The sequence below is a fragment of the Canis lupus genome, chromosome 23 (assembly GCF_011100685.1).
Source record: "Canis lupus familiaris isolate Mischka breed German Shepherd chromosome 23, alternate assembly UU_Cfam_GSD_1.0, whole genome shotgun sequence".
NCBI classification, from domain to species: Eukaryota; Metazoa; Chordata; class Mammalia; order Carnivora; family Canidae; genus Canis; species Canis lupus.
Window position 1 is genome coordinate 40,007,202 of NC_049244.1, and position 27,052 is coordinate 40,034,253.

General features: G+C 34.8%; 1 protein-coding gene across 3 annotated transcripts in view; it reads left to right on the forward strand.

Moving 5' to 3' along the window:
- Window positions 1-22,799, forward strand: part of DIPK2A (divergent protein kinase domain 2A) — a 30,595-nt gene extending 7,796 nt beyond the window's left edge. For all 3 annotated transcript variants that reach the window (XM_038571127.1, XM_038571126.1, XM_038571128.1), the window contains exons 2-3: window positions 14,784-15,087; window positions 19,950-22,799. In XM_038571127.1, the coding sequence (XP_038427055.1) occupies window positions 14,841-15,087; window positions 19,950-20,281 (579 nt within the window). In that variant the 5' untranslated portion in view covers window positions 14,784-14,840 and the 3' untranslated portion in view covers window positions 20,282-22,799. The remainder of the gene's footprint in view (window positions 1-14,783; window positions 15,088-19,949) is intronic.
- The last annotated feature ends 4,253 nt before the right edge of the window (window positions 22,800-27,052 follow it).

Genomic DNA, 27,052 nt, shown 5'->3' on the forward strand with positions numbered 1-27,052 from the left:
AGCCCCTAGAGAGCGAGCGTCTGCTCCCCCCCTAGTAGCAGTACTCTTGTTGCCTGGCCTGACTTCGGCCCCACAGTCTTTGTTTTATCCTTTAGCTCGTTTACCTGGCGGGCGGGTCGTTGGGGGGCAAGCTGGGGGAATCGAGGCTGCGGTCAGGTTAATCCTCGGCGGTGCTTTGCGTGGGATTAGGAAGAGGAAGGAAAGAAAGTGAGGCATCGTCGGACTTGGGGCTGCGAGGATTTGAGGTCAACACGGACATTTGCATCCTGATTCTGTGACCTGCCTTATTCATCTAGTGATTTGGCTGCAGGAAGGAGATGAAATGTTAGGCCAGGGTGAGAAACAGGGGAAAGAGATTCTTATCTCTGGTCTAGTTGAGTTACTGGCCTTCTCGTGATTTTGTTTTGAAAACAAACACACCTTTTAGGGGAATAGGTTGGCATCTTTTTAACAGGTGACAGGGAAAAAAAAGAACCCCCCCCCCTCCAAAAAAAAAAAAAAACAAAAAACTGTTGACCTTTGGAGTAGTTCCCAAGTTTCCACACATTCCCACCCGCTTTCGTGCGGGGTTCTTGAATAGTGGTTACAGTTGTGGGTTTGTGATCCTTCCTGTAACTGCAGGAAAGTTACCTTGCCCCTTTTCCATACCAGTTTTGCTGTTTATCAAATATGAGGGGGGCATGACTTAAAATTAGTAATTACTAACTTTGATATACTTAATGCTCTTTGGGCGGCTGAGAATGTTACTATTGGGGGGGTGTGGTTGTAACAGGATTCTTGGTGGGTTTTTTTTTTTTAAAGTCAAGTGCAATAGGAATGTACAGTATTCATTTATATTGCTTTCTTTTCTCAAGTTCCCTAATGCCCATCTTAGGTAAGGGAAACCAGCTTCATTTGATTAGTTCAGCCGAATAATTTCAACACAAAATAACTACTTTTCAAAACTTTAGTGTGGATCTTAGTTAATTTTAAGCTGTGATAGGATGTACATAATGGGTCACATTTCAAGTACAGATTGTATGTTAAACACTTTAACAGTGAATGGGGTATAAAACTGGTTAAACTTTCCTCTAAGAAATTATTAAGTAGTTTCAATGCAACTAGTCACCCTATAAAGCTTAAGATCATATTTGTAGTACACATTTGCCTCAACTTTTTTTTTTTATTTAAACTATTTTTTTTCTCTTTGAGGAATAGATGTTTATATTAGGAAGATTGATCCCTGTAGAAAGCTTTAGCAGTGTATTTGCAGATAATCTGTCAAATTCCCTGGGACCCAGAAATTTAAAAGGACCTATCTGAGTAGTAGTACACATCTTCTGCACTTGTAATAGTGGGTGCCTACCGAAAGATTTTTATCAAGTAACTCTGAATATTGATGTATTCAACACGGACATTTGCATGTGTTGCAACAACAAATACTAGGACTGATATTTTAAGAACATTCTAGGTCCAGCTCTTTGTAAAGATAGCTTCGCGCTTGATTTGCACTAAGGAAAATCTGTTTTATTTGGGAAGCTTTTATATGAATTTTTGAAGTTTGAAGCTGTCTTGACATTTTCAGTTTACTTTCTGATTGAGATAGTCAGGTGTGCTTGTATCTTGTTTTCTGACTAACTCTTCCCTCAATCTTTCTCTATTTTCATCTTTGGTGATAAACAATTTTTAAAAAATCAGTTATAGTCTTGTAATTTAGACTTGGTGACACAATTGCTCTAAATGAGTGGATAGATGGGTTATGGAATAAGAGTTTGGTTTTAGTATGTGAGGAAATACGTGTTAACATTTCTTATTTTGACTTCTGTGTGTTGCATTTGAAATTTAGGCAGTCCAGTTCTATAACTGTTAAGTGCTCTGTGAAATATAAATTTGGGGTCTTTAATACCAGTACTCCTATTGCTATGTTTATTTTTTTATATGATGAACAAGCACATTGAATAGGATTTATTTTCAAATAAATGTTCACAGAGATGCTACTTTCTTTATAGAACTACTTCATCTGGGGGAAATATTAGTGAGTTAAGAAGTATAAACAATGCACTTGAGGTTTGATGATGGAGTAAAACCACTAAAGTGAATCTTAAAATTGTGTGATCAGGTACAAAGATCATTATTAAGTCAAATCATGATGTTCGTTATTTCTGCTAACGAGACATACAAGTTTGGTATTTATATAGGTTTCTATAAAACTGTTAATTGCTGTTTATGGTAGTATGCGGTATTAACAATGATTGAAAACCTCACTCAAATTTGACTATGTATTTTGGTTCATGTACCTTAAAAAATATTTTAAAGATCGAAGCATGTATTTTACAGCTTGAAGAGGAACTCACATTTTTCTTTTTTCCAGGAGAGGGAGCTACTTATTGAATTTTTGGACACTTGGTGACAAATTAGATTTTTCTTATATTGTCCTAAAATTAACTACTTAGGGGGGAAAAAAGTCTTTTGAACTGACTTCATCAAACTATTCTTAAAAGTTTCAGTGTGGTAAATATGCTTCCAAAATAAATATTTAAAGATTTCCTTTGATAGGTACTAAAGAAAGAACTGAAAATGTAGGTAGATTTTGCTCACTTAAATTTGCCTCTTCGGATTTTAAGAAACAGTAACAAATTGCATTTTCTATTATGCCTTGAAAGAAGACTTTGAAAGGTACTAAGTGTCTGTAAGACCTATTAACGCACATACCTCATTTACTTAAGGCTGTGTAGATTTGTAATATAGACTTAACCAGTATGAAAAGGTGTGAAAGTACAACTCTTCCCATCATTGGATAGTTTTACTAGTTTACAGCAGCTTATCTAGTTTCCTTTGAACTAAAGGAAAGTAGTTTGGCCATAGAATTATCATTTTCTAAAAAAATTTATAAACCTCAAACAGCAAGATAACGCTAGAACTATTATCTTCTCCACTGATACTTTCCTTCCTTCCTTCATGGTTTTACTTCACCAAGAAGTTTGTTTTGATTATAAGTACCATAATCCTATGAAGCAAATGGAGAGAGGGACTTTGTGGATTTTATATTGTGTAATAGCATTCTTGGAATATTGGAAAATCAAGATGTTGAACTGTTTTGGCAAGATGTCAAGATGTTTTCTGTTACTTTGTTGGTAAATTTTTCTACCAATATTTGCACTTACTTATTCTTGAATTTATAGAAGTTGGGTGTTTGTTACAGAAAAATACTGTCTGGATTTCCTGAAGCCCAAACTATCTCTGACTTGATGACCTAGAGACCTAGTGACGATGATCTTACTTAAAGAAACAAAGCTGTTTGTTTAGGATGGAGGATTTAGGAATATGTTTCACTACATTTATAGGACTTTGTCTTAAATTTCCTGAATCATGGTTTTAATAGAAGTTCCTTAATTTTTACCGTATGTAGCTGTCACTTATGCCATAGATTTTTATCTTTTATTCCAATTCTTATAAATGACATAGTACATGCAAAATGCATTGTATAGTGCTAAATGCCTATTAAGCACTCAGTAAGTGTTAGACATTAAATAAGGTAAAAGTAACTTTAACCATCTGCTTAATCAGCTGTTTTGAAGCTTGTTTGGAATATGGATCACCTTAAAATTAGTTACGATTCAGACTATGAACCGTACCTTTAGTTACATTGGTTTAGTTCATCCCTTATTACAGAATGAGTTTTTATAGAAAACCTTGAGTGAATGTTGTTGTTTTGTCCTTAAAAATACTTCCTAAAGAGGAAAATATTTTTAAGGTGCACTGCCTAAGATACAGGTTTTGAAGTAAACAAAAGATTATGGCCATTTAGCTGCCTTACTTTGGACAAGTTGGTAAACTATTTTATGGGTCTTTCCTATAAAATGAAACTAATGAATTAGGTCCTTTCCTTTTTAGCCCCAGTATCCTGTGAATCTCAAACCCTTGATTTGAGAAATTACTGTTTCTCTACTTCTCTTCTGAGTTTGATTTTGACTAGTGGCTTTAAACTTCTAAAAGGGGATTGGGGGTTTGGTACTTGGTCCCTGCTAAAAGGTATGGGAGGGAGGCCAAGGTAGATAACCCTGTTTTTGAGCTTGTTTTCCTCCCAAATTTTTACACACACGAAATCAGATTTTAAAACAAAACGAAAAACAAAACAAAAAAACAGAGTTTGCCTTTAAAGGAAAAAAAAAAAAAATGGAGTTAAATGTAGCCAAGTGTCATGTGGGGTAATAGCATTATGAAAAGATGTTCCAGACTTTGTATCAGGAGTTTCTTTGCAAGAAACAGCTTAGGGAGCCACCTACTTTCCCACTGGATGCTACGGTGGTAAGGTGGTAACTGCATTCCCATATTTAGTTTTCAGAGGTGGTTCTGCATAGGTAGTTCTAAGTAGAGCACTTTTTATGTAATCATAACCTTAAATCTGGAGGTTTAGTGTTCTCCTGTTTTGTTTTTTTAAATTAGAAGAGACATTGACACTTGAACACCCTTCATGAAAAAACAAAAATAATAAAATATTTCTGTGTACCTCATATCCAAGGAGACTTTTATTTTGGAAAGCCTAAAGAAACAGGCGTTCACCCTTAGGATAGCACCACTTCCAGATCAGTGAAGCAAAATTATTTTGCTCCACTGGCCTATTTTCTGGATTTATTCATCGCTTCTCACCATTATTAATTCTGAGTTTCTTTCTGTACTTTCGTCTAATTTTCGAACTGTTTTCCTTCATATTTCCACCATATGGATAACTACATATTCCTCACACATGTTAGTCGGGAATAGAAAGCTTACGTTTTGGGTATCTACTTTCTAGACATGGGTAGTCAATTTCTTGGGATCATCAGACTGGTTTTTATTTTCTGTTTTTCTGGTTTATGATCTCTGGCCTAGTTCCTGTATTGCAGTCATCGCTGCTAACTTCACAGAACGGCTGATATTTATTTCTGTCTTCACTTTTCATTCATTATGCATATATTGAACTAATGTGACCTTAGAATATAGGCCCTGCAGTTTCCCTACATATACAATGAACTTTAGTAAGTAATTGTAAATTACTAGTGTAAGATGTGGATAGTTATTCATCCTGGACATAGACCCTGAAAGGTTTTAAATTATGTAATCAAATCTTTTGTCCAATTTGTATGTCTTTACTAAAATAGATTTTTGATGGGGAGTTATCTGTGAAATACCTGGAAGCTCTTTGGACTTTGTAGCCCTGGATTTAGAATCAGAAGAACTGGACTTTATTTGTTCATTTGGTAAATAGCCCTTTAGAAGGCCTTGAGATTCAAAGGATCTGTCTAGGCAGCAAGTAGTGTACTATGTAGGAGGTAGGTATATAAAAGAATAATTATAATAAGTATAGCATAATAAGTCCTATTAAAAGATACCTATATTCTGTCAAATGACTCATTTAGGGAGGGACATCTGAGTGTACCTTTCTAGGTGTGGATACCAGGGAAGATTTCATAGGCATATTGAGTTTTGAAGGATAAATGAGATTTTGTCCATGAATGAGGTCAGGGGTAGGGGCGTGGGGGGACAGGCAGAGTGGTGGGGGTAGTATTGAAATGGCATTCTATACTAACTCAAAGTTGAATGGTTAATGTTTTAGAACCTTAGTTTTTTTTTTTTTTTAATGTTTTTTTATTTATTTATGATAGTCACAGAGAGAGAGAGAGGCAGAGACACAGGCAGAGAGAGGGAGAAGCAGGCTCCATGCACCGGGAGCCCGACGTGGGACTTGATCCCGGGTCTCCGGGATCACGCCCTGGGCCAAAGGCAGGCGCCAAACCGCTGCACCACCCAGGGATCCCAGAACCTTAGTTTTTTAATCAATAAAATAGGAATTATAAGTTACTTATAAGAATATTGTTTTAAAGATTAAAGGAGATAGGGTTATTCAGATAATATATATGTAATATCTTTAATTGGGAAGGTTTTTTACAATGTTACTACTTTGCAGATCAACTTACTTCATTCTTAGATACCTAGAGTTGAAAATTTCTTTAGTATATTATGTTGACATCTATCTTAGAAATATATGTTTTACTCTTCCTATGACAAACTTTGAAATGTTAACTTATTTACATATATACACATCATAAATACCTATGTAGTTGCTGCTTCAGGCTATAGGTTTTTTGAATAGTAATTAAAAAGAGGGTTAGGGATTTGTCCCATACGAATTACTTTGAATAGAAAGAATATTGTAGAAAATAGGGTTTAGATAAAGATTCAGCAATACAAAGCAAATAATTCAATTTTTCTCTAAGTTATTATAGTTTAGTAATTCTAATTAGTACAGTAACAAGCGATAATTAAAAAAAGGTTAAGTCTGGTCTAATTTCTTAGACTCTGAGACAGAATCTTAAAAGATAGATGCTTCAGGGTCTTCTCCATATTTTGCCTTTCTAGAGCACATTTGGATTTTTAACTGAAGTGAAAAGATCTGGCAAGAATTGTGTGGCATTGCTCAGTAGTTCCAGGAACTGATCTATATACCCTTAGGATACAGTGAAGATGGCAGGCCAGGGTACAATTCGTGCAGCCGATGTGTTCTGGGATGCTATGTGCGGGCAACAAACAAAAAACAAAGGAAATTTCAGATTTTACGTACTATAAAAATAACAAAACAGACTCCTGTGATAGAGAATTGGATTGGGGATAGAATACTCTAGATTGGGTGGTCAGGAAGAGTCACATTTCAGCTGAGTAGTGGATGATGAGAGATATAGCCAGTAATGCGAAGGTCTGAGGGCGGAGTGTTTTTGGACAAGAGATATGGCAAATCCAGAAGAGTAGGAAGCATGTATAATAAGGTCATAGAGGTAGACAAGGATCATACCTAATACAGCTGTGTAACCATACTTAATGAGTTTAGAGTTTTATTTTCAGGGTAATGTGAAACAATAGAGGTGTTTTTAGTAGGACTTGGTTTGGCAGAATGGGTTGTAAAGGATAAGATAGAAATCTGAAAAACTTTTTTGCGAGATTATGGGAAAGTATAGTGCTTTGGATTAAGATGGTTGCGATGAAGGTTATAAAAAGTCAGAACCAAAATATTTTGGAAAAATAGCTGACAAGACTTGCTGATGAAAGGTAAGATGGAAAGGGAAAAATAAAGGATATCTCCTGAGGTTTGGGTCTGAGCAACTACTGGAATAATTCCTTCTTATGATGTGTATCCTTCTTATGATGTGTAAGCCCAGAGAAGGAATGGCTTTGGGGTAGGGGAACCAAGAATTTTGTCTTGTATATATTGAATTAAGGCAACAACAGGAAAACAAATCTTAAAACTAGGCACCAGGTTTACTAGAGAGAGATACTGTGCTACTAGCGGGTAGTTTGTTTTTTTCTGGAAGGGCGAAGTTAATTCAGTTTATGTTTTAAAGGAACCAGGGGAGTAAGTTAGTACTTACTGGGACGCCTGGGTGGCTCAGCGGTTGAACATCTGCCTTCAGGTCTGGGCATGATCCCAGGATGGGGATCGAGTACCCGCATGGGGTTCCCTGCAGAGAGCCTACTTCTCCCTCTGCCTATGTCTTTACATCTCTCTGTGTCTCTCATGAATAAATAAAATCTTTAAAAAAAAAAAAAAAAAGTTAGTACTTGGCAGATTTTAAAGAAATCAGGTCTTGACTAAAGAAAGCAAGGAAGGATTCTTGGGTTATTGGGTCCAAAAAAGCTTATTATATCCTTTTTCTTTCTTTGAAGTTTTGTCTTACTAGAAGTAAATGTTTGAGTATAGTGTTTGTAGATAGGTATTTCAGCTTAGAAATGTGGATCACACTTGCTGATTGTGACTGTAGGTAAAGCATCAGTTGAGACTAGTAAATTTATGCATATTTAAATGGCATTAATTAATTAAGTTGTCACTAATTGGCATCTCTTTGGCCAGATGTTTATTTTTTTTGGTTGGGGGGGGTGCATTTATTAAGCTATTTAGTTTTAAAGTTTATTAATTTCTATTAAACTTATGTAGATTTGTTGTTGATGCGTTTTGACATTAGTTTCCAATTTTAGAAACAGCTGTTGGATATGATATTCAGAGAAATAACATAACCTTGCTATTTTCAAGGCATTGCTTAATATTGTTGGAATTCTAGGTGGGTGGAAAATGGCATTCAGGAAATGATTTAATGAAATAAATGGAACATATCCTGTAACTTGAAAAATCTTGAGATTATTAAGATTCTACAGTATTTACAATGGATTTTGGCCACTATTTAGCAGTAAAAATTAAGAAGCAACGGTCTTAGAGAAATTTTAGTAAAAATTAGGTAACCATTAAATCATTCCAGTAATTTTACTATATTCCCCCTCTAGACAGTTCACAAAACTGTGAACACATTAGTCTGTCACCAGTATGGTTGACTAATCTCTATGAACAGCTGTTATAACATGCGTTACTACAATGGGATTTTGTTCAGATTTGGGCTTTTAAAAATAATTTGAAACTTAAATTGAACCTTTAAGCATTTTCTATTCTTTTGATAACATTTGCTTTCTATAAGTGTTCTCAAGTTTAAATTTGTGTGTGTGCAGAAATGCTAGTTCTGTAGAAAACCTATAACTAGATTTTAGATGGTATGTTTTGATTATTAGTAGATCTTTTTTCAAGTCAGCCTCTTTTTACTAGGAATTTCCTCCTTTAAAAAATGTCTTATAATATATCTCTTTAGGCAAACTACAAAGTTATTATGTTCCTTTTAATGGAATGTTGTGAGGAAGTAAATGGCATTTTTATAAAATATTCATATCTTGTATTAAAGAAAGTATGATTTTTTTAAAAAGATTTATTTAGTTTAGAGAGAGCACTTGAAAGCGCACTCGGGAGGGCAGGAGTGAGTGTGGGGGAGGGAGACAGAAGAGGAGAGAGAGTCCTAAGCAGACTCCTAAGCTGGGCAGGAAGCTCAACAAGGTGCTGGCTCTCCCAACCCTGAGATCCATCCCCTCCTGAGCTGAAACCAAGAGTTGGAAACAACCCACTGTGCCACCCAGGTGCCCCAGTCTTTTAAATTTAGTATGCAAACCCTACTTTTGGTCATGTAAGGAAGGAAAAAGAATAGATCACAAGTTCTAGAGTTGACTTTATTTTTAATCTATCAGTTTTACTCACATGCTGTATGTCTTTAAAGTGACTGTGTTCTGACAGAATAAAATGATCTTATTAATCTGGTAGGACAGTGTGGTTATTCATCAAAGGGTATTGTGGTATTGTAAAAACCTTGTTTTAAGAAGAGCATTATATATCACAGGATATTTGTTAAATTCCAGTATGTACAATGTTTCTGAATGTTAAAGATTTTTTTATTTTTTTATTTTTTTTGGTTGCTTTGGGGTTTTTATTTTCTCAAAGCACATCAACCATGTTGTGGAGTTTTGAGTTTCATTCTCTAAGTCCCAACATGATCTGATCCCTACCTCCCCTTATTAACTGTTACCTCAAGCCGTTTCCTCATCCATTTTTCTGAAGCTGCTTTGGCCTTTTTTTCAGTACTGAGAATACTGTTTCTGACTCTGCTATGCCTAGGACATTCTTACTGCCCCCTCCCCAGTCTGTCTAATATTATACTCATCCTTTTGATCTCAGCCTAAGTAGCACTTTCTTAGGCTGCCCTTTATCAATCTGAAATAGATCCCTATGTTTCTTTTTCACCATACTCTACTTATAATTTGTAATAAATTCTGTAATTTATAATTTATGTGTATTTAGTAACCTTTCTCCCAACTCAAGTTAAAAAAGCTTCCTGAGAGTAGGGACTGTTTATTTACAACTGTTTACTTAGCATTTCATGATGGTGTTAGGGTAGATCTAGAATTTTTTTATACAAAACTTGTATTCTCTTCATTCTACAGTGACACTCTCTCTTACTCTAGCTGCGTAAGCAGTCAGTGAAATGTGGGTTAACCTACAATCCCTTAATTGCAATTCCAGACTTAAAAACCTGTAAAAAATAGGGGTTGTCAAATTAAAAAAATATAAAAACACATGAGATTTTTATGTACTTTATCCCATTTAGGATGTATAAGCTTACATTATATTCACAACATAATATTTCCCAGACTCTCCATAACATGAGTATGCAATATATGCACTATTAACTTTTCCAAAATTTGGAAACTTCTGAAACATGAAGATAGTGGATTGAGGGGTTGTATTAGCTAGCCTGACTTTACCTCTTTTATCTGTATGACTTTAGGCAAATCATTTAAACTGTGCTTGTAAGATTGAACTTGATTTACAACTCATGTACTTCCAACTCAAGAATTCTTAGATTTCACATCCCCGTTATGAATCACATAACCTAACATGATGGTTTTGATCAATAAATAGATGATAGATTACTTCAGCATTTAGAATTTATTTTCATATAAATGAAAATCAAATTACAATGCTAAGTTTATGTGTATACATGGTATCAAGGTTTAATTTTTTTTTGTATTTTTGGTGCTTGTGGATGCCCTATACATTTTTCATAGCAGTAAGCCTTCTTAAAGTTTGGTAGCTAATTTATATATTTCATTGTAAATTAGAAACTGCTAGAGGATAGTGGTGATGCTTTTCTAATTTGGTGGTTCTTGACTATATTTGGAAGCTGTTCATTGTTTGTAGCTGACTTTTAGTATGTAATATGAAAATAAGCATAACCTGATGAATACCTGGACTTCTTATTTAAATAGGAAGGATAATATGTTTTGGTAAGCAATTCTTTATAAGGTAGTATAAATCTGCAAAGTACACTTCATACTCTTTTTTTCCTTTGGCTCTTGGATTGCCTTGATGAATATATATGGTGGTACAAATATTCCAGTTTTACAGAGGAAGAGACTAAAGCTCTAAGAAGTTTTGGCTTTGCCACAGTCACATTTATGAGATGCATAGTGAAGGTGGACCTTCAAGCTCCCCTTGTGATTTCAAGTTCATTATTTACCTGTATATTCTGTTGTCTTTTAAATATCAAATTTTATAAAATGTTATATACCATAAAGAATATAAAATACCTAAATTTCCTAATCGTTATTTTAATATCAAGTATGTGCATTTTGTCACCTTGATTTCATTTTCTTTTAAAATGGAAAATGACCTTAGTGGTTTTGTTTACTTATTTCTGAAACTTTGGCTTTAAGCTACTGTCACTGCTTGTAATACTGTTATTAGTATTGAGTTTTATGGTATCCAAGAGGTAGCTTGCAGTTTTCTGTTACCAAAAAAAGAGAGAGAGATAAAGGGACATACTGATTTATCTTAGATTTCATAACAAGAGACATTTAATGGATCATAAGATCTTACCAGTTGAGAGTGTTAATCTTAAGTTTCCATTTTTAATTTTTACATTGGTAGTTATAATCATAGAAGTTGTCTTTGGGTGCTCACCAATTTAATTAAAAAAATACAGTGATGGAAGGAAATACATAGTTTTATAACTATTTTATACCTCCGTAGAATTTTAAACTAATAATTTACTTTTAAAAACTTTACATATTACACCTCGATGTACATTCCACCTGATTTAAAGCCCTGGACAGATAATTCAAGAGCCTCCAGTCCAGTTAGAATTTAAACCATTCCAAGTTTAAAGACTCCTTCCTTCAAATGAAAAGTATTTTACATATTTTCTCAGTTGTAAATAACTCCTTAAAATACACACATTTTATGAAGACCACGTGCCTGTTGTAGGCAATTTGAAAATCTGATTTTAAGATTTGTTTTAAAATAAAAACTGTGGATCTCAGCAATAAATTCTTATTCCAGCTACACTGGATTTTATTTTGCCCTTTGAGAGTTTGATAATCAAAAAGTAAGAAGTTAGGTTTCTCATTGCTCGATATATTTAACAAATCCATGTTGTTACATCTTAACATTTTAACTCTCAAACTCTGCTTGACTATGATAATTTGGTTCTAAGCCAGAATTGTTTTAAATAAAAATTATGTTTTGGCTTCCTTTGAGCATTTTCTTTGTACTACAGTGTATTCAATACAATTCCTTAATCATTAATGAAATCCTGACTATTTTGATTATACAATAAAAATGTTTGTCATCTGAGCTAGTAGTAATGTGGATTCATTTATTAAAGTTCTTCCAAAAGATTAGGTAACAAGCTATATGAAAGAATTGTAGTGCTCTTACAATGAGGCATAACAGGATTTCAGTTAACATTGTCAGAAATCACTGTATGAATACAAAATTGCTCAATGTGACATTTGTTCATATATTTTATCTTCTCCTATTAGGGACTTGGGTAATGAAGTGTATATTTGACTGTCATTTGCCAGTTGGAAAGGCTCCAAAAACAAGGAGGCATTTGTACATGTGCAGATGTTGGCAGGGTTCCCTTTTCTCCTGTTGTCAAAGACCATTTTATTTTCACAAAGATATGTTTGTATCTGTTTTACAGTATGGCATGTGAATAATATACCAATAATGTATGGAGGAATTTTGTTTTACTTTTTTGTGGGACAAAACTATACAATTTCATTTTCATATATTACCAATTTTTAGTCTTCCCTCCCCCCCCTTTTTTTTACGTCAGGGACTTTGTACATGAATACTAATGGGAAAGAGTTAAATCTTTTGCAATTTGTGTAGATTTTCAAGGTCAAGGAAGCATTTTAAAATTGAGAGAAAAAGTTGAAAATAACCTGGTTAGCAGACAGTTTTTTGCAGTTTACATTGGACATGAGCAATCTCACTTTTCCCAGTACCCAAGGAAGTAAAAAAAAAAAAAAAAAAAAATTCTCATGTATAAGATGAGAAATGTGTTTCCCTCTTCCTTCTTGCTAAAGAATCGGATGTTGCCTTTGAATTAAGATGGACTCAATTCACTTACTATATTTAAAGATTCATACTATCATATCTAAATTTTTAATTTACATAATTAGTGTTTTATCACAAAACTGCAGATATTAAAATTTAAAAGAAAGTTGCATATACAGGGATGCCTGGGTGGCTCAGTGGTTGAGCGGTCTGCCTTTGGCTCAGGGTTTGGTCCTGGAGTTCTGGAATCAAGTCCTGCACCGGGCTCCCTGCAGGGAGCCTGCTTCTTCCTCTGCCTGTGTCTCTGCCTATCTCTGTGTGTGTGTGTGTGTGTGTGTCTTATGAATAAATACATAAAATCTTTAGAAAGTTACACATCTAAAGAAACAAGTTATAGTTACTATGCCTTAATAGTCATAGTTGAAAGGAAGCACAAATGAAAATAGGTAATTACGGATCAAGTTTAGTTCTAAGAACGTTTTGTTTTACAGTTGATAAAAATATTAAGGATATTACTGACTTTTTTTCAATTTTATGAACGTTCAAGGTAAAGTTAATATTACTTATTTTCATAAGAAGAGCCTCATCGCTAGCTCTTTAAATGTATGTAGATTGTTCAATTTTTAGCAATTGAAGTAATCTATATTTATATTCTGCAGTGTCTTGCTTTGTTTCTGTTACAGTGTTTGTGTAAATATCATCTTGTAATTTTTTTTCCCCCCAACTTAAGGAAAGGTGCTAGGCTTCTTCTATACTTCATGTAGTCATGTTATTTTCCAAGAAGTTTAAAACCTTACTTCCCATCCTTTTGCACCACAGTGCTTATTTTGTAGGTGGTCATTTTAGCACTGGAAAGATCTTAGATAAAGCCTTACTTTTAAGTTTAAAGTGACTTGTTCATCAACACAAAAGACTTTTGTTTTAGGATATTAATTTTCCCAGTGTTTATAAAATCCATTAGGAAACCTTGCTAAGATTAAGCGAATAAATAATTTTGAAATTGAACTAAAGGTGAACAGAAAATATAGTGGCAGTAGAAAGGGAAACGAGACTGACTTGGGAAAGGTACGTAGAGTGCAGGTTGCATCAATAGGATATCAGATTGCTCTTAACCAACCTTTGGGTGTACATTAAGAAACACTTCTTTGAATCTCTCTGTAAATTGTACCCCTGCCTGCTTGTGGGCTAGGTAAAGTCTCTATTAAATGCTCTCTTAGGGGGATCCCTGGGTGGCGCAGCAGTTTAGCGCCTGCCTTTGGCCCAGGGCGCGATCCTGGAGACCCGGGATCGAATCCCACGTCGGGCTCCCGGTGCATGGAGCCTGCTTCTCCCTCTGCCTATGTCTCTGCCTCTCTCTCCCTCTCTGTGTGTGTGTGTGTGTGTGTGTGTGTGTGTGTGTGTGTGTGTGACTATCATAAATAAAAAAATAAAAAATTAAAAAATAATTCTGTTTAAAAATAAATAAATAAATAAATAAATAAATAAATAAATAAATAAATGCATGCTCTCTTAGGGCCTATACTACTCTTAGTAACTAACACTGCTTATACTCAAAATTATTTGCTTAGTATCTGTCTTCTCTTCAAAAATTTGTATTTTAGAGACCCTCTGTTTTGTTCACTCTTAATTGCCAGCATAGCACAGTGCATGGTGCCTGGTAAATACTTGCTGACTAATAGGCCTGCAGTGCTGTTCATTCAAAAGTAAGGATGGTTGACTGTACTTAAGTCAAAAAGATACAAGAAAATGTAAATATTTCTAGATTTGGTAATAAGGAAGGTGCCTTATATGTTTATCAGTTTGGTTCTGCAATTTGATAAGCAAGACTTATTTATTCTGTTTTAGCTTTATGATGTAAAGTTACCTATTTAAGTTTTTTCAGGTCCCTCCCTAGTAATGGTAGAATTAGAAAAGAAATCAAGTTTATCTCTTTTCAGCTCCTGAATATAACAGAACATCCAAGCATATACCTAGTAACAATGTCTGCTGAGAGGATCTGGGGTAGACCTAAAATATTTTCATCTGAATCTCTTATAATATTAAGGTAATTCTTTTGTAGAGTTTTCCATCTGATGAAGGTTGGCCATTTGCAAAATATCTTGGAGCTTGTGGAAGAATGGTGGCTGTAAATTATGTTGGAGAAGAACTGTGGAGTTACTTTAATGCACCATGGGAGAAACGAGTTGACCTCGCTTGGCAATTAATGGAAATAGCAGAGCAACTTACAAACAATGACTTTGAATTTGCACTCTACCTCCTGGATGTCAGCTTTGACAATTTTGCAGTTGGTCCTAGAGATGGGAAGGTAATCATTGTGGATGCTGAAAATGTTTTGGTTGCTGACAAAAGGTTAATTAGACAAAGTAAGTACATAACTTATATTTGCTTCTTGTATACATTTTTTATGTCAAAGTTTATATTTATATGAAACAAACTTTTAATTTCCTTCTTAGATGGAAGCCTTGCCTCATTGTTTTAGTTGACCAGTATCAGTAAATGCATACCAGTTTATTACATTTGTACTCCTAATCAGTTTCTCCATGTTTCATAAAATATCCTTTGGATATAAACAGACACAGATATACTTTGTGTCTATGTGTGTGTATGTGCACATCTTTTTCTTACAATCTAATCTACATTCTGTAGTTTAGGAGTATAATGAAGAATTAGGTTTTTATTTAGTTACAGACTACCAGAGAAACTGTTCTGCTCTCATGGAGGTCTTATTTTTCTGTGGGGTCACTACAGTGATGTTCTGTGCATTGTTTTCTGGGGTTCCTGTGGTGATTTTTTTTTTCTTTTAACCATTTATATAATTTCTAGCACTGCAGACCCCTAACTTTGGTTTGATATTACATCTTTCCCAAACTTAGCTCTCCATTGGTTTGTGAGCTTGTATGGTAGGTATAGGTGGGCAGACTCTCTGTAGTTTTTTGAAAATTAAATGGCACAGGAATTTTAAAGTGCCAGGGACAAAGCCTGTAACTCTATAATTAATCTACTTAATAAAAGAAACTGAAAGGTAGTTGTTTTATGGTGTGAGGGTCTTATATTTTTAATCTTCTCCCCTGTCATATAAGGATCTTTTGATGAACCCAGTCCAAAAATGTGTGGCACCTGGGGAATGTAGTGAAAGCAACAACAGCATTTTATTATGTTGACGCTTAGATGTGGCATGATCTTACCTTGATCCTGTTAAATACTTGATTTTTCCCAGTATCTTGTTCTGATTCCATATTCACGAAACTATTATTTCTTGACTTGCCACATAGATCCTCCTACAGGGAGTAAACACCCTGCTGGAGTGTTTTATTCTCCACTTCTTCCTACATTTGTGAATGTTGCAGTAACTTATACCATTCTTTTCTTTTCTTTTTTTTTATACAAATATTTTTGTTTATTTATTCAGAGAGAGAGAGAGAGAGAGAGAGGCAGAGACACAGGCAGAGGGAGAAGCAGGCTCCATGCAGGGAACCCGATGTGGGACTCGATCCCCGGTCTCCAGGATCACACCCCAGGCTTAGGCGGCACTAAACCACTGCGCTACCGGGGCTGCCCTATACCATTCTTTTCTTTTTGAAAATGTACAGTTCAGTGGTTTTTAGTGTACTTACAAAGTTGTGCAACTTGCCTAAACTTTTAAAATTTTCAAAACTTTACAAATTTACAAACACTGAAATGTGTTTGTATAAATAATTTCTTGGGATACCTAGGTGGCTCAGCACTTAAGTGTCTACCTTTGGCCCAGGGTGTGATCCCCGAATCTGGGATTGAGTCCCACATTGGGCTCCTTGCATGGAGTCTGCTTCTCCCTCAGCCTATGTCTCTGCCTCTCTTTCTCTCTCTCTCTCTCTTTCACTGTGTCTCTCCTGACTAAATTAAAAAAAAAAATTCTTTGAAAAAAATAATTTCTTGTAACTTTTTTTATGCAGACATTCTTGGAATAATATGTCACAATTTTATACCAACTAATTCCTTATCTTGGATGAACACAGCCACACCAGTATATTCATACAGTGAACATTGCCCCAGTGCTACTTTAACTCTCACCAATTCTTTCCAAGTGTCTCATGGTAGGGTTAACTTCCCATTATTCTTTAAGTAAAAATCAAGCTCCTATTTACATTCTATCAACACCACAAAAACAAGTAATCTTATCAAAAAATGAGCAGAGAATTCAATTAAACATTTTTCCAAAGAAGACATACAGCTGGCCAACAGACACATGAAAAGATGTTCAGCATCACTAATCATCAGGGAAATGCAGATCAAAACCACAGTGAGATAATACCTCACACTAGTCAGAAGGGTTAGTATCTAAAAGACAATTAACAACTGTTGGCAATGATGTGGAGAAAAGGGAACCATCATGCATTGCTGATGTGAATATAAATTGGTGCAACCACTGTGGAAAATAGATAGTATGGAGGTTCCTCAAAAAATTAAATAGAAATTCCACATGATCCAGTAATTCCACTACTGTGTATTTATCCAAAGAAAACAATAACATTAATTTGAGAAGATAAATGCACCCCTGTGTTTGCTATACCATTATTTACAATAGCCTAGATACGGAAGGAATTCAAGGTGAATGGATAAAGAGGGAGTGGTGGGTATATGTGTGTGTATACACGCATGATACACACACATATACATATGATATACACGCACATACATACACAAAATGAAAGTTTAGCCATAAAAAAGGATGAGATCTTGCCATTTGCAATGACATGGATTGACTTAGAAGGTATTACACTAAGTGAAATAAGTCACAAAGAGAAAGGCAAATACTATGATTTCACTTACGTGGAATATAAAAAAATAAAGGAAAAAACAAACAAAAAACCCAGACACTTAAATACAGAGAACAAATTGATGGTTGTCAGAGGGGAGATGGGCAAAATAGATAAAGGGGATAAAGGTATATAAATTTAAAGTTACAAAGTAAGTCAAAAGAAGAAAAGTGCAGCATGGGAAATATAGTCAATTATGTAGTAACGTGTGGTGACAGTTGACAGCATCATAGTGAGCGTTGAATAATGTATAGAATTGGCAAATCAATATGTTGTACACCTGAAACTAACATAATATTGTATCTTAATTATACTTAAATTACAAAATGCTTAGGGTGAACGAATTTTTTATGTTTTGTAACATTTGAATGTGAATGTTTCAAACAAAAGTAGACTAATACTCTCTAATATTTAAAAGGAACCTTAAAGAGAAAGAAAGGAAAAAAAATTTTTTTTTAAGATTTTATTTATTTATTCATGAGAGACAGAGAGAGGCAGAGACACAGGCAGAGGGAGAAGCAGGCTCCATGCAGGGAGCCTGATGTGGGATTCTATCATGGAACTCCAGGATCACGCCCTGGGCCGAAGACGGGCACTAAACCACTGAGCCACCCAGGGATCCCCAGGAAAAAAATTCTTAATCAGGGCCCAATCTGGCTTCAGTTTTAATACTCCACTGTCTACTGCCCTTGATGCTTTAGCTACAGTGGCCTTTTGGTTTCTTGAATGAACCTTTTTGCTTCTGGGCTTTTCTATATACTGTTTCCTCTGCCTAAAATGCCTCATCTCACCATGTGAATGGAGCTATTGGATATTATCCTAAGCAAAATAAATCAATCAGAGAAGACAATTATCGTATGATCTCACTCAAATGTGGAATTTGAGAAATAAAACAGACGATCATAGAGAAAGAGTTTTGAAAAAATAAACAAGGCGAAATCAGAGAGGGAGACAAACTATAAGAGACTCTTAACCATAGGAAACAAACTGAAGTTCCTTGGAGGGGAGGAGGTGGGGGATGGGTTACTGGGTGATGGGATTAAGGAGGGCACATGATGAAATGAGCACTGGGTATTCTTTAAGACTGATGAATCACTGACCTCTACCTCTGAAACCAATATTACATTATATGTTAATTAATTGAATTTAAATAAAATAAAAATAAATTTAAAAAAATGCTTCCTCTTTCTTCTGTATACAGCTAACTACTTGTCCTTTGAACCTTAGCTTAAATGTTACATTTGACCAGTATATCTAATGCTAGAGGGTTGTTTCTTTCATAAACCTTTCTACTATAAAAAGGTTTGTTTCCTTTGTAGCATTTCCCATTATTTGTTTATCTATTTATTTAATGTCTGTTTCACATAGTTGATTGTAAGCTGGTGAGCTGGTGAGGGCAGAAACCATCTATTTATTTTCTTTACCAGTATATACCCTTGCCTGCTATAGAGTAGGCAAATAGTTACTTGCTGAATGAATGTTTTTCACTTATCTTTCCTCTGCCAACCCCTTAAGTTCCAAGGGTCTGCCCTGTCTTTGTTTTTTTCATTTGCTTTGAACATGCTTTCCAATATAATACAGCTCTTCTCTTGGCTCCATTAAGCACCTGTATGTTGATGTGTTCTAAATATGTGTACTGTACCTCTGACTTCAAAGTCCTCTAAGTTTCTTTTTTTAAGTCCTCTAAGTTTCAAGTCTATTTCTAGTTGCATATGTGATATACCCACCTGAATACCTCATAGCTACTTTATATTTACTCTCTATTTATATATAAAATATTAATACTAGTATGTAAATAGTATCTACCTTGCCATCCAATTAGAACCTTAAACTTTACTCAAAACTAAACTCCTGTGTTTCTACAATTTGGCTTTTTTTCCTGGACTACAGGTTGTTATAATCATCTCTTCGTAGCCTCATCTGTACCATCTCCCCAGGTAGCTGTCTCACAGGTTAGCCTCCATGAACTTATTACTGTCTCCTGAATCAGCTGAACAAACCCTTAAGTGTATGCCTTTGCACAAACTATACTGGGCCCAAAATACAGTTTTCCCTCATTTATTTTCACATTTGCTTAGTAAAGACCTAAATCACATGTTTTCTACACAGCTTTCTTCAGTGCCAGGCAGAAGTACTGCTTCTCTGTATTCTTGAAGCATTGCGTCCTGCTTCTCTGTGTGGCACTTTCTCTATGTGATAGAAAGTTTCCATCTAGACTGAACCCTTCAATAGTTAGAGACCTCTTCTGATTTTTGCTCTGGCATTGATGAATTCCCATGTTTATATATAAATCAATAAATTTCAGTATTTAAAATTATAATACAATTTTAGGAACAAATACTACTCTGTTAATTAGTAAAATATTTTGGGAAGGAATGGAAACTCTCTTAAAATGTATTTTTCTCTTTCTGCTTTTCCCCCTTTTACAGATAAACCTGAAAACTGGGATGTGTGGTACGAAAGCAAATTTGATGACTGTGATAAGGAGGCTTGCTTATCATTTTCAAAAGAAATTCTTTGTGCTCGTGCAACTGTGGACCACAATTACTACGCTGTTTGTCAGAACCTCTTATCCAGACATGCCACCTGGCGTGGCACTTCTGGAGGACTTCTTCATGATCCACCAAGTGAAATTGCCAAAGATGGCCGTCTAGAGGCCTTGCTGGACGAGTGTGCCAACCCAAAGAAGCGCTATGGCAGATTCCAGGCTGCAAAAGAACTGCGTGAATACCTAGCACAATTGAGTAACAATGTGAGGTAGTCTATGGTGAACTTTTCTTTTCTCCATTTAAATAGCACTGGCTAAAACTAAACCACCAAAAACTATCTGGAAAAATGAAATTTGGAAGTAATACATTCAGAGAATGATAAACCTTGCACTGATATCTTATGTTAACATCAAAATAAGACATTACTTCAAAAATCACATGATGCTTCTGCAAATAAGTTTGTTCTTACACTTTGGAGACTTGAGCTATCATTGACTGCTTTGCTCCCTTGAATGCCTGAGTGGATTATTAAATATTGTGAAGCTATTGGAAATGAGTCTGATAGTTACATTGGCTTGTGTATCAAAGGGTACTTGGTATTTGACTTAGTTTGCATTACTATCATGATTTTGTGAATCTCTTGCATTTACTTTGAATGTCAAGTTAGATTGGCCTGTTTTATAGGCCACTTTTTCCTTCTGATGTGTAGGTATTTTTCCCCCCATTTTTATGTTTTTTATTAAATTTCACACATTCAGGTTATTCTAGGTGTTTATTTAAATTTGAACTAGCTTTTGTTCAGTGCTATGCGGTACACATTTCCTGGTAGGGCAAGATTCCCAGGTTTACTGTATTTTCAGAGAGCTGAATATTTTATTATGTAAATACTTTTCTCCCCACTTTCTGTGGTTTCACCATTGCATGAAATCATTCAAGGTTATTTAACAGTTACATCCCTCTATGCCTATAAGTGTACACTAAACACGGAAGTTTGGCATATGTTACAAAATGTCATCTTGTCCTTTAAAAGGCTTTAAGAAGAGTATACTAGCAATCTACACCTTTATGTTAATTTTGATTGAGAAAAAAAACAACAGTATTTTTTAAATGCTAACTAGTCCAATATAGTCCAATGCATATGCCAAAGAAATGTTAGATCTAGTGTCACGGTTAGACTTTAAAATTGATCACCTACATATTCTTACTGTCACACTTCCAATACTATGTCATTATTACATTCACATTTACTGGTTATTTTATGTTGCAAAGGTAAGCTACTGCTTCCAAGCATATGTGACTTCAAGATATCCTACTTTATATTCATTGGTAGTAACAGAAATTAACACAGTATAGTCATCATTTGAGTTTATTTGGGCATCATAACTTTTTATTTATTGATGGACTAGTAATTTTTATTCAAAAGCATAGTTTAGCCAGTCTGCCCAGCCTGGTCTTCATTACCCCATTGTTAAGCATCAAAACATCAAATTTAAATACTTGGATAAAAATTAACAACTATGTGAAATTTGTGGGCTATTTTAAAAAGTTACAGTATATAAATTGACTATCACTAACATAGGTGATAACTTTTTTTTTAGTTACTGCTTTAACTTATGGCAAAATTTGGTATAGTACGCAGTATCTAGTTCTAAACTGACTTTATTCTAAATCAGAAAGTGATTAAAATATGCACAACCAAAGCCAAGTTTTTCTTTTCTGTTTCATTCATTCAGCAACTATTTATTGAGCATCAACTCTGTGCCAGGCACATTACTAGCTGCTACACACTGTCTGAACATGACATATGGTTAAGTAACTTTACAATGATTATCAAATACTTCAATGTAGGTATTTAAGTTGAGATAGCATTGAGTTAGTATGGTACATTCATGTTATTTTACTGTTGTGATAGAAATTCTACTTGTACCATCTATAACTGGGTTGCTACAAAAAAGCATGATGAAATGAATACTGTTAACCCCAGTATAAAACTGGGAGGAGAAAAGTAAGGTCTCTCCATTATAAAATAGATTGCATTATGTTAATTTCTATACATCCATATATTACAGGTATCAACTAGCCCTCAAAGAAACACTTAAGTCCTAGAAATTTTACTAAAGCTGACTTTTTACAACTTCAGAAATTTTTGAGGGGAGCAGGTAAAATTATTTGTCATTCACCATTACTCAGAACTTCAAATAAAATACACATTTTCAAAACAGAGCACCTTTTATATTTGATAAGTGTTCATTACAAACTTTAGAATGCCAGTCACAGAGGGTTGTCTTTATGCGGCTTAGCAAACCTTTATCTTACTTTGGAAAAGTGATTGTGATTGCAGAAAAGGAAGTGAGAAAATACTGCCAGCAGTGATTGCTACTGGAGGTAGTTCTTAAAACTACCATTTCCCCCATGAGATTATGTGGAATTTCTTTTATCCTTGGAAAAAGTTGAGAAGATAGTAAAAGAATTAGGAATTTTAAATTACAGGGAAAAATATGTACGTGAAAAGCAATAAATATTTTGTTCACTTTGCTATCAAGATGTTCACTATCAGATATTTATTATACAGCAGCAATTTATATTTTTAATCATTGCCCATTAATAGACACAGTAAAATATTTTTGAATCAGACATTTGGGGTTTGTATGTGCATTAAAATTGTCTTTTGTACTGTAAGTTACTGTTTAATTTGAATATTTTATCAGAACTGTCTCCCTGTGCCTTTATAATATAAAGTTGTTTCTACAACTTTTAATGATCTTAATAAAGAATACTTTAAGAATCACACTTTTCAGACTATCTCTTAACTTCAAATATCCAAATGTTTTTGAATGGAAAGTGAGGTTGTGTAGATAAGTTGTTTTTTTCCTTTTGCATGTATTATGATACCATTTTCAGAAACTATCCAGTTGGTAGTGTGCTGGACTTAAAGTTTGTGTGTTTTCTTCTGTTTTTCTGTAGTAGACTCTTTTCTGTAATAGATAACTTTTACTGCTGAAATGGGAGTTATAAAATAAAACATGGGATTTTTCAAATGTATACAGGAGAATAATGTAAGGAACAATAGTTAACTATGGTTATACTAACTTCAAAAGTTAGCAAACATGTGGCCAAACTTCTTTCATCTATGTCCCAACTTACTTGACCCCAGGTTATTTTGAGCAAATCTGAAATGTTATTTGATTCAGAGATATACATTTCTCTTCCAACAAAATCACATTACCATTTTACATCTAAAAATTAACAGTAATACCTCAGCATCACCAAAGCAGGAAAACTCTCAAATACCACTGTCTTTTCTCAAAAACTCAAGATCCTGCTGGCTATATACAGGGATTTAATTTGATGATCAATAAGGATAATAACTAAAATGGACCAAAACATTGTAAATATGTAAATTATGCATTCAAAATACTAACAGCAAACAAAGACAAACCAATCCATTCACCTTTAGAAGGATATTAAGGGGTTAGTGTGCAAACTAACTGGTAACTTGGAGACAAAGAAGCATTCATCCTGCCTTACCCCAGGGTAATCAAATAATTCACCAGAAGAATTCATAAAATATATAGAATTATAACAGTTAAATGCAGAAGGAGTATTAGAATATCACCATTTCATAATTCCTAATAAAAGGAGAGCTAGACAATGTTCATCAGTTGCTACTGAAGCCATTAATTGAAAAGCTAATGAGGAACTTTGTATGGATAGATGAAGATGACAAGACCTGAACACACTGGTCAATCTTAATGATGTGCCTTATACTGTGACTCAAAGAAAAGTATCCAGCACCACAAGAAAAGGAGAAAAAAAAATTGGCAAGAAATGGAAAAAAAAAATCGGATCAAGCCCCTAGATCTATTAATAGGAGATCTATAACACAAGGAAAAGTGTTAAAAGATAGCATGGACCTACAGTCAACAAAATCTAGAACATGGGTAATTCTGCAGGATAAGTGACTTGGTTTTGTTTAACAAATTTCACATTAAAAGAATCTTAACATACAGAATAAATGGAAATGTCACCTTTGTATCCTGATTCGAACAAATCAACTTTAAAACTGGAAACAGATTCGAACAACTAAACAATAAGATCTTAGATAACTTCATCCACTTTAGTGTGTACTTTGTTTTAATGTGTGGAAAAAAACAAAAGTACCTATTCTATACTGGGTTATATACTTTATACAAAGTTAACTACATGTCTAAATTTTGAGTAAGAGTATTCTCGTTTTTTTTTTTTTTTCTAAAAATTTTATTTATTCATGAGAGACATAGAGAGGCAGAGACATAGAGGGAGAAGCAGGGTCCTCGTAGGGAGCCTGAAAAGGGGACTCATTTGCGGGACCTGGGATCACGCCCTGAGCCAGAGGCAGATCCTCAACCACTGAGCCACCTAGGCATCCCTATTTTAGTTCTTTTTCTTTTGAAAAGTTACTTGCCCATGATCACAAAAATAGTGGCAGACCTGGGTCTCAACAGTGATTTTCTGATTGACTTCAATATTCTTTCTACTATATACCATGTTGCAGCTCTTGAGAATCAGAAGTTATAGTTTAAGGAAAGAATATGTATATATAATTGTAAAACACATTCATATGCATTTCCTCAATTGCTATAAATTACTGGAGGAGATTTATGAGTGCAATGAGAGTGCAATCCCAAGTGAGATACAGACAAGGTCAAGAAGTGGAAGTCAGGGTTCAGAAGAGACATGAAAAAGGTTTGAAAACAAAATCTCATAAAGGAGTAAGATCTTTTTCCCTTTGACTTCTCTTAGATCTATATAGTAAGATTACTGTTCCCACAATACTGTTCCCATAATGAGTTTACAAATATCTTTTCTCTAGGGAATCTACCAGCCTTTAAAATTTTGTTTACTTTCACCTTTTTTTAATCCCACAGATATTGTTGAAACTGTAGGCCTTGTCCTGTACTCTAAATTCTAAGAATATATATTCGTAAAAAAGTCTCCCTTGTAAGGGGACATTAAAAACTAAGCTCAACAGTTAGGCAGGTATGGTGTTTTGTTAATTTTAGCTTTTCGTTTTCTATGTGTATCACATGTTTAAGTAAATATTGAAAGAAGTCTTATAGGCTGTTAGATGAAGACAGGACTACAAAAGCAATGATCTTTCAGTATTTCATTTTAATCTGAAAGTTAATGGCCCTCCAATGTCATTAAGTGGACTCTAATTTTTTTTGTACTCTTATTTATTTTAGTTTCCTGTAATATGTCTTCATCCATTTTTTTTTTTTTTTTTTTAGTTACCTAAATTACTTCATTATACTTGCAGCATTCCAAGGATGTTTATGGAGGTTGTCTTTCCATTTTTTGAATAATCAGTAATACTGAGTTGGTGGGGAGGGAGTGGTGAGAAAAACACACCCAGCCCAAATTATATATTTTCTGAGATTTGCTTTAAAAGCTGTGTTTTTAGCTGTCATCAGCAACTTTAAAAATCAACCTTTTAGAGTTTATTTTAAATCAATGCCTATATTTTTATAGTAATACCATGGGTTGAGTTTCTTTGATTTTCTCACTTTTACTGGGACACTATATATATTTTTTGTGGTCATTTTATGTAATGATTTTCAGACCATTTATTTTCAAGTGTTTGGAAAAGTAGGATAAGCTAAGAGTTGAGTTACAAGCAGATTGTGCCCTTAATGGAACTAGTTAATGATAATTGTTTCACTCTTAGATGTGATGAAGTTTTGAGGATCAATTATTCTTTTAAAAAGTCATTTGCAGGGTGCCTGGGTGTCTCAGGTGGTTGAGTGGCCAACTCTTGATTTTGGCTCAGGTCATGATCTTGCAGTCCTGGGATTGAGCCCTGCTCTGGGGTCCACGCTCTGCATAGAGTCTGCTTGTCCCTCTCCCTCCCTCCCTGCCCCTCCTCCCCTCTCAAATAAGTAAAATCTTAAAAAAAAAAAAAAGTCATCTGCAGGGTGCTCAGTTGGTTAAGCATCTGACTTGATTTCAGCTCCGGTCATGCTCTCAGGGTCATGAGATCAAGCTCCACAATGGGCTCCATGCTGTTGTGGAGCCTACTTAAGATTCTATCTTGGAGCGCCTGGGTGATTCATTTGGTTAAGTGTCTGCATTCTGCTCAAGTCATGATATGGGAGTTCTGGGATCAAGCTCTGTGTTGGGCTCCATGCTCAGTGGGGAGTCTACTTCTCCCTCTCCCTCTGATCTTCCCCATTCCCCACCCCTCTCATGCACACTCTCTCTCTCTCTCTAAAAAAAAAAAAATCACTTGCTGTTATTCAAACCATAATAAATAGGAATCTTACACTTAACAATATAATGTTTCTCTTAAGTCATTTGAGAAAAGGCAATTAAAAAGTGAGGAAACAATTAAAAATGTATACTTAGATGTTTCTGAGAAGGAGAGTCTCAATCTCTTACTAGTTACCAGTTTTTACCCTAGACAAATTAACGTCTATGAGACAGTGTTCACATCAAGGAAACTCTGAATTTCCTCTTTGACTCTATTGTAAGTTTACTGGACAGATAGGGTAATGTAGAGTAAGACTGTAGCTGCAAAGCAGTATACAAGTGTATTTTAATAAACATTGATGGTTTGCCCAGAGAGAGAAGGAGCTTCATTTAAGAATTAAAAATTGGCTTCTTGCTGTCCGTGCATGACCACCATGACTTTTATCTCTTTATAACTCAGATTAAATTGCTTTTTTTAAGATTATTTATTCATGAGAGAGACAGAGACAGACAGAAACATAGGCAGAGGGGGGGAGGGAGGATCTCTGTGGGGACCCTGATATGGGACTTGATCCCAGGATCCCAGGATCATGCACTGAGCCAAGGACAGATGCTCAACCCCTGAGCCACCCAGGCATCCCTCAGATTAAATCCTTTTAGCAGAAGGGGAGAAGCAGATATTTTTGGAAAACTTTTTGTAGTTTAGGTGAAATTGCCAAAGATGTGATTCAAAATTATAACTTTAAGGGATTCCAGTTTCTCCTGCTTTATAGAATAATAATTTATAATCAGCAGGCAAAAACTTCACAAACTTT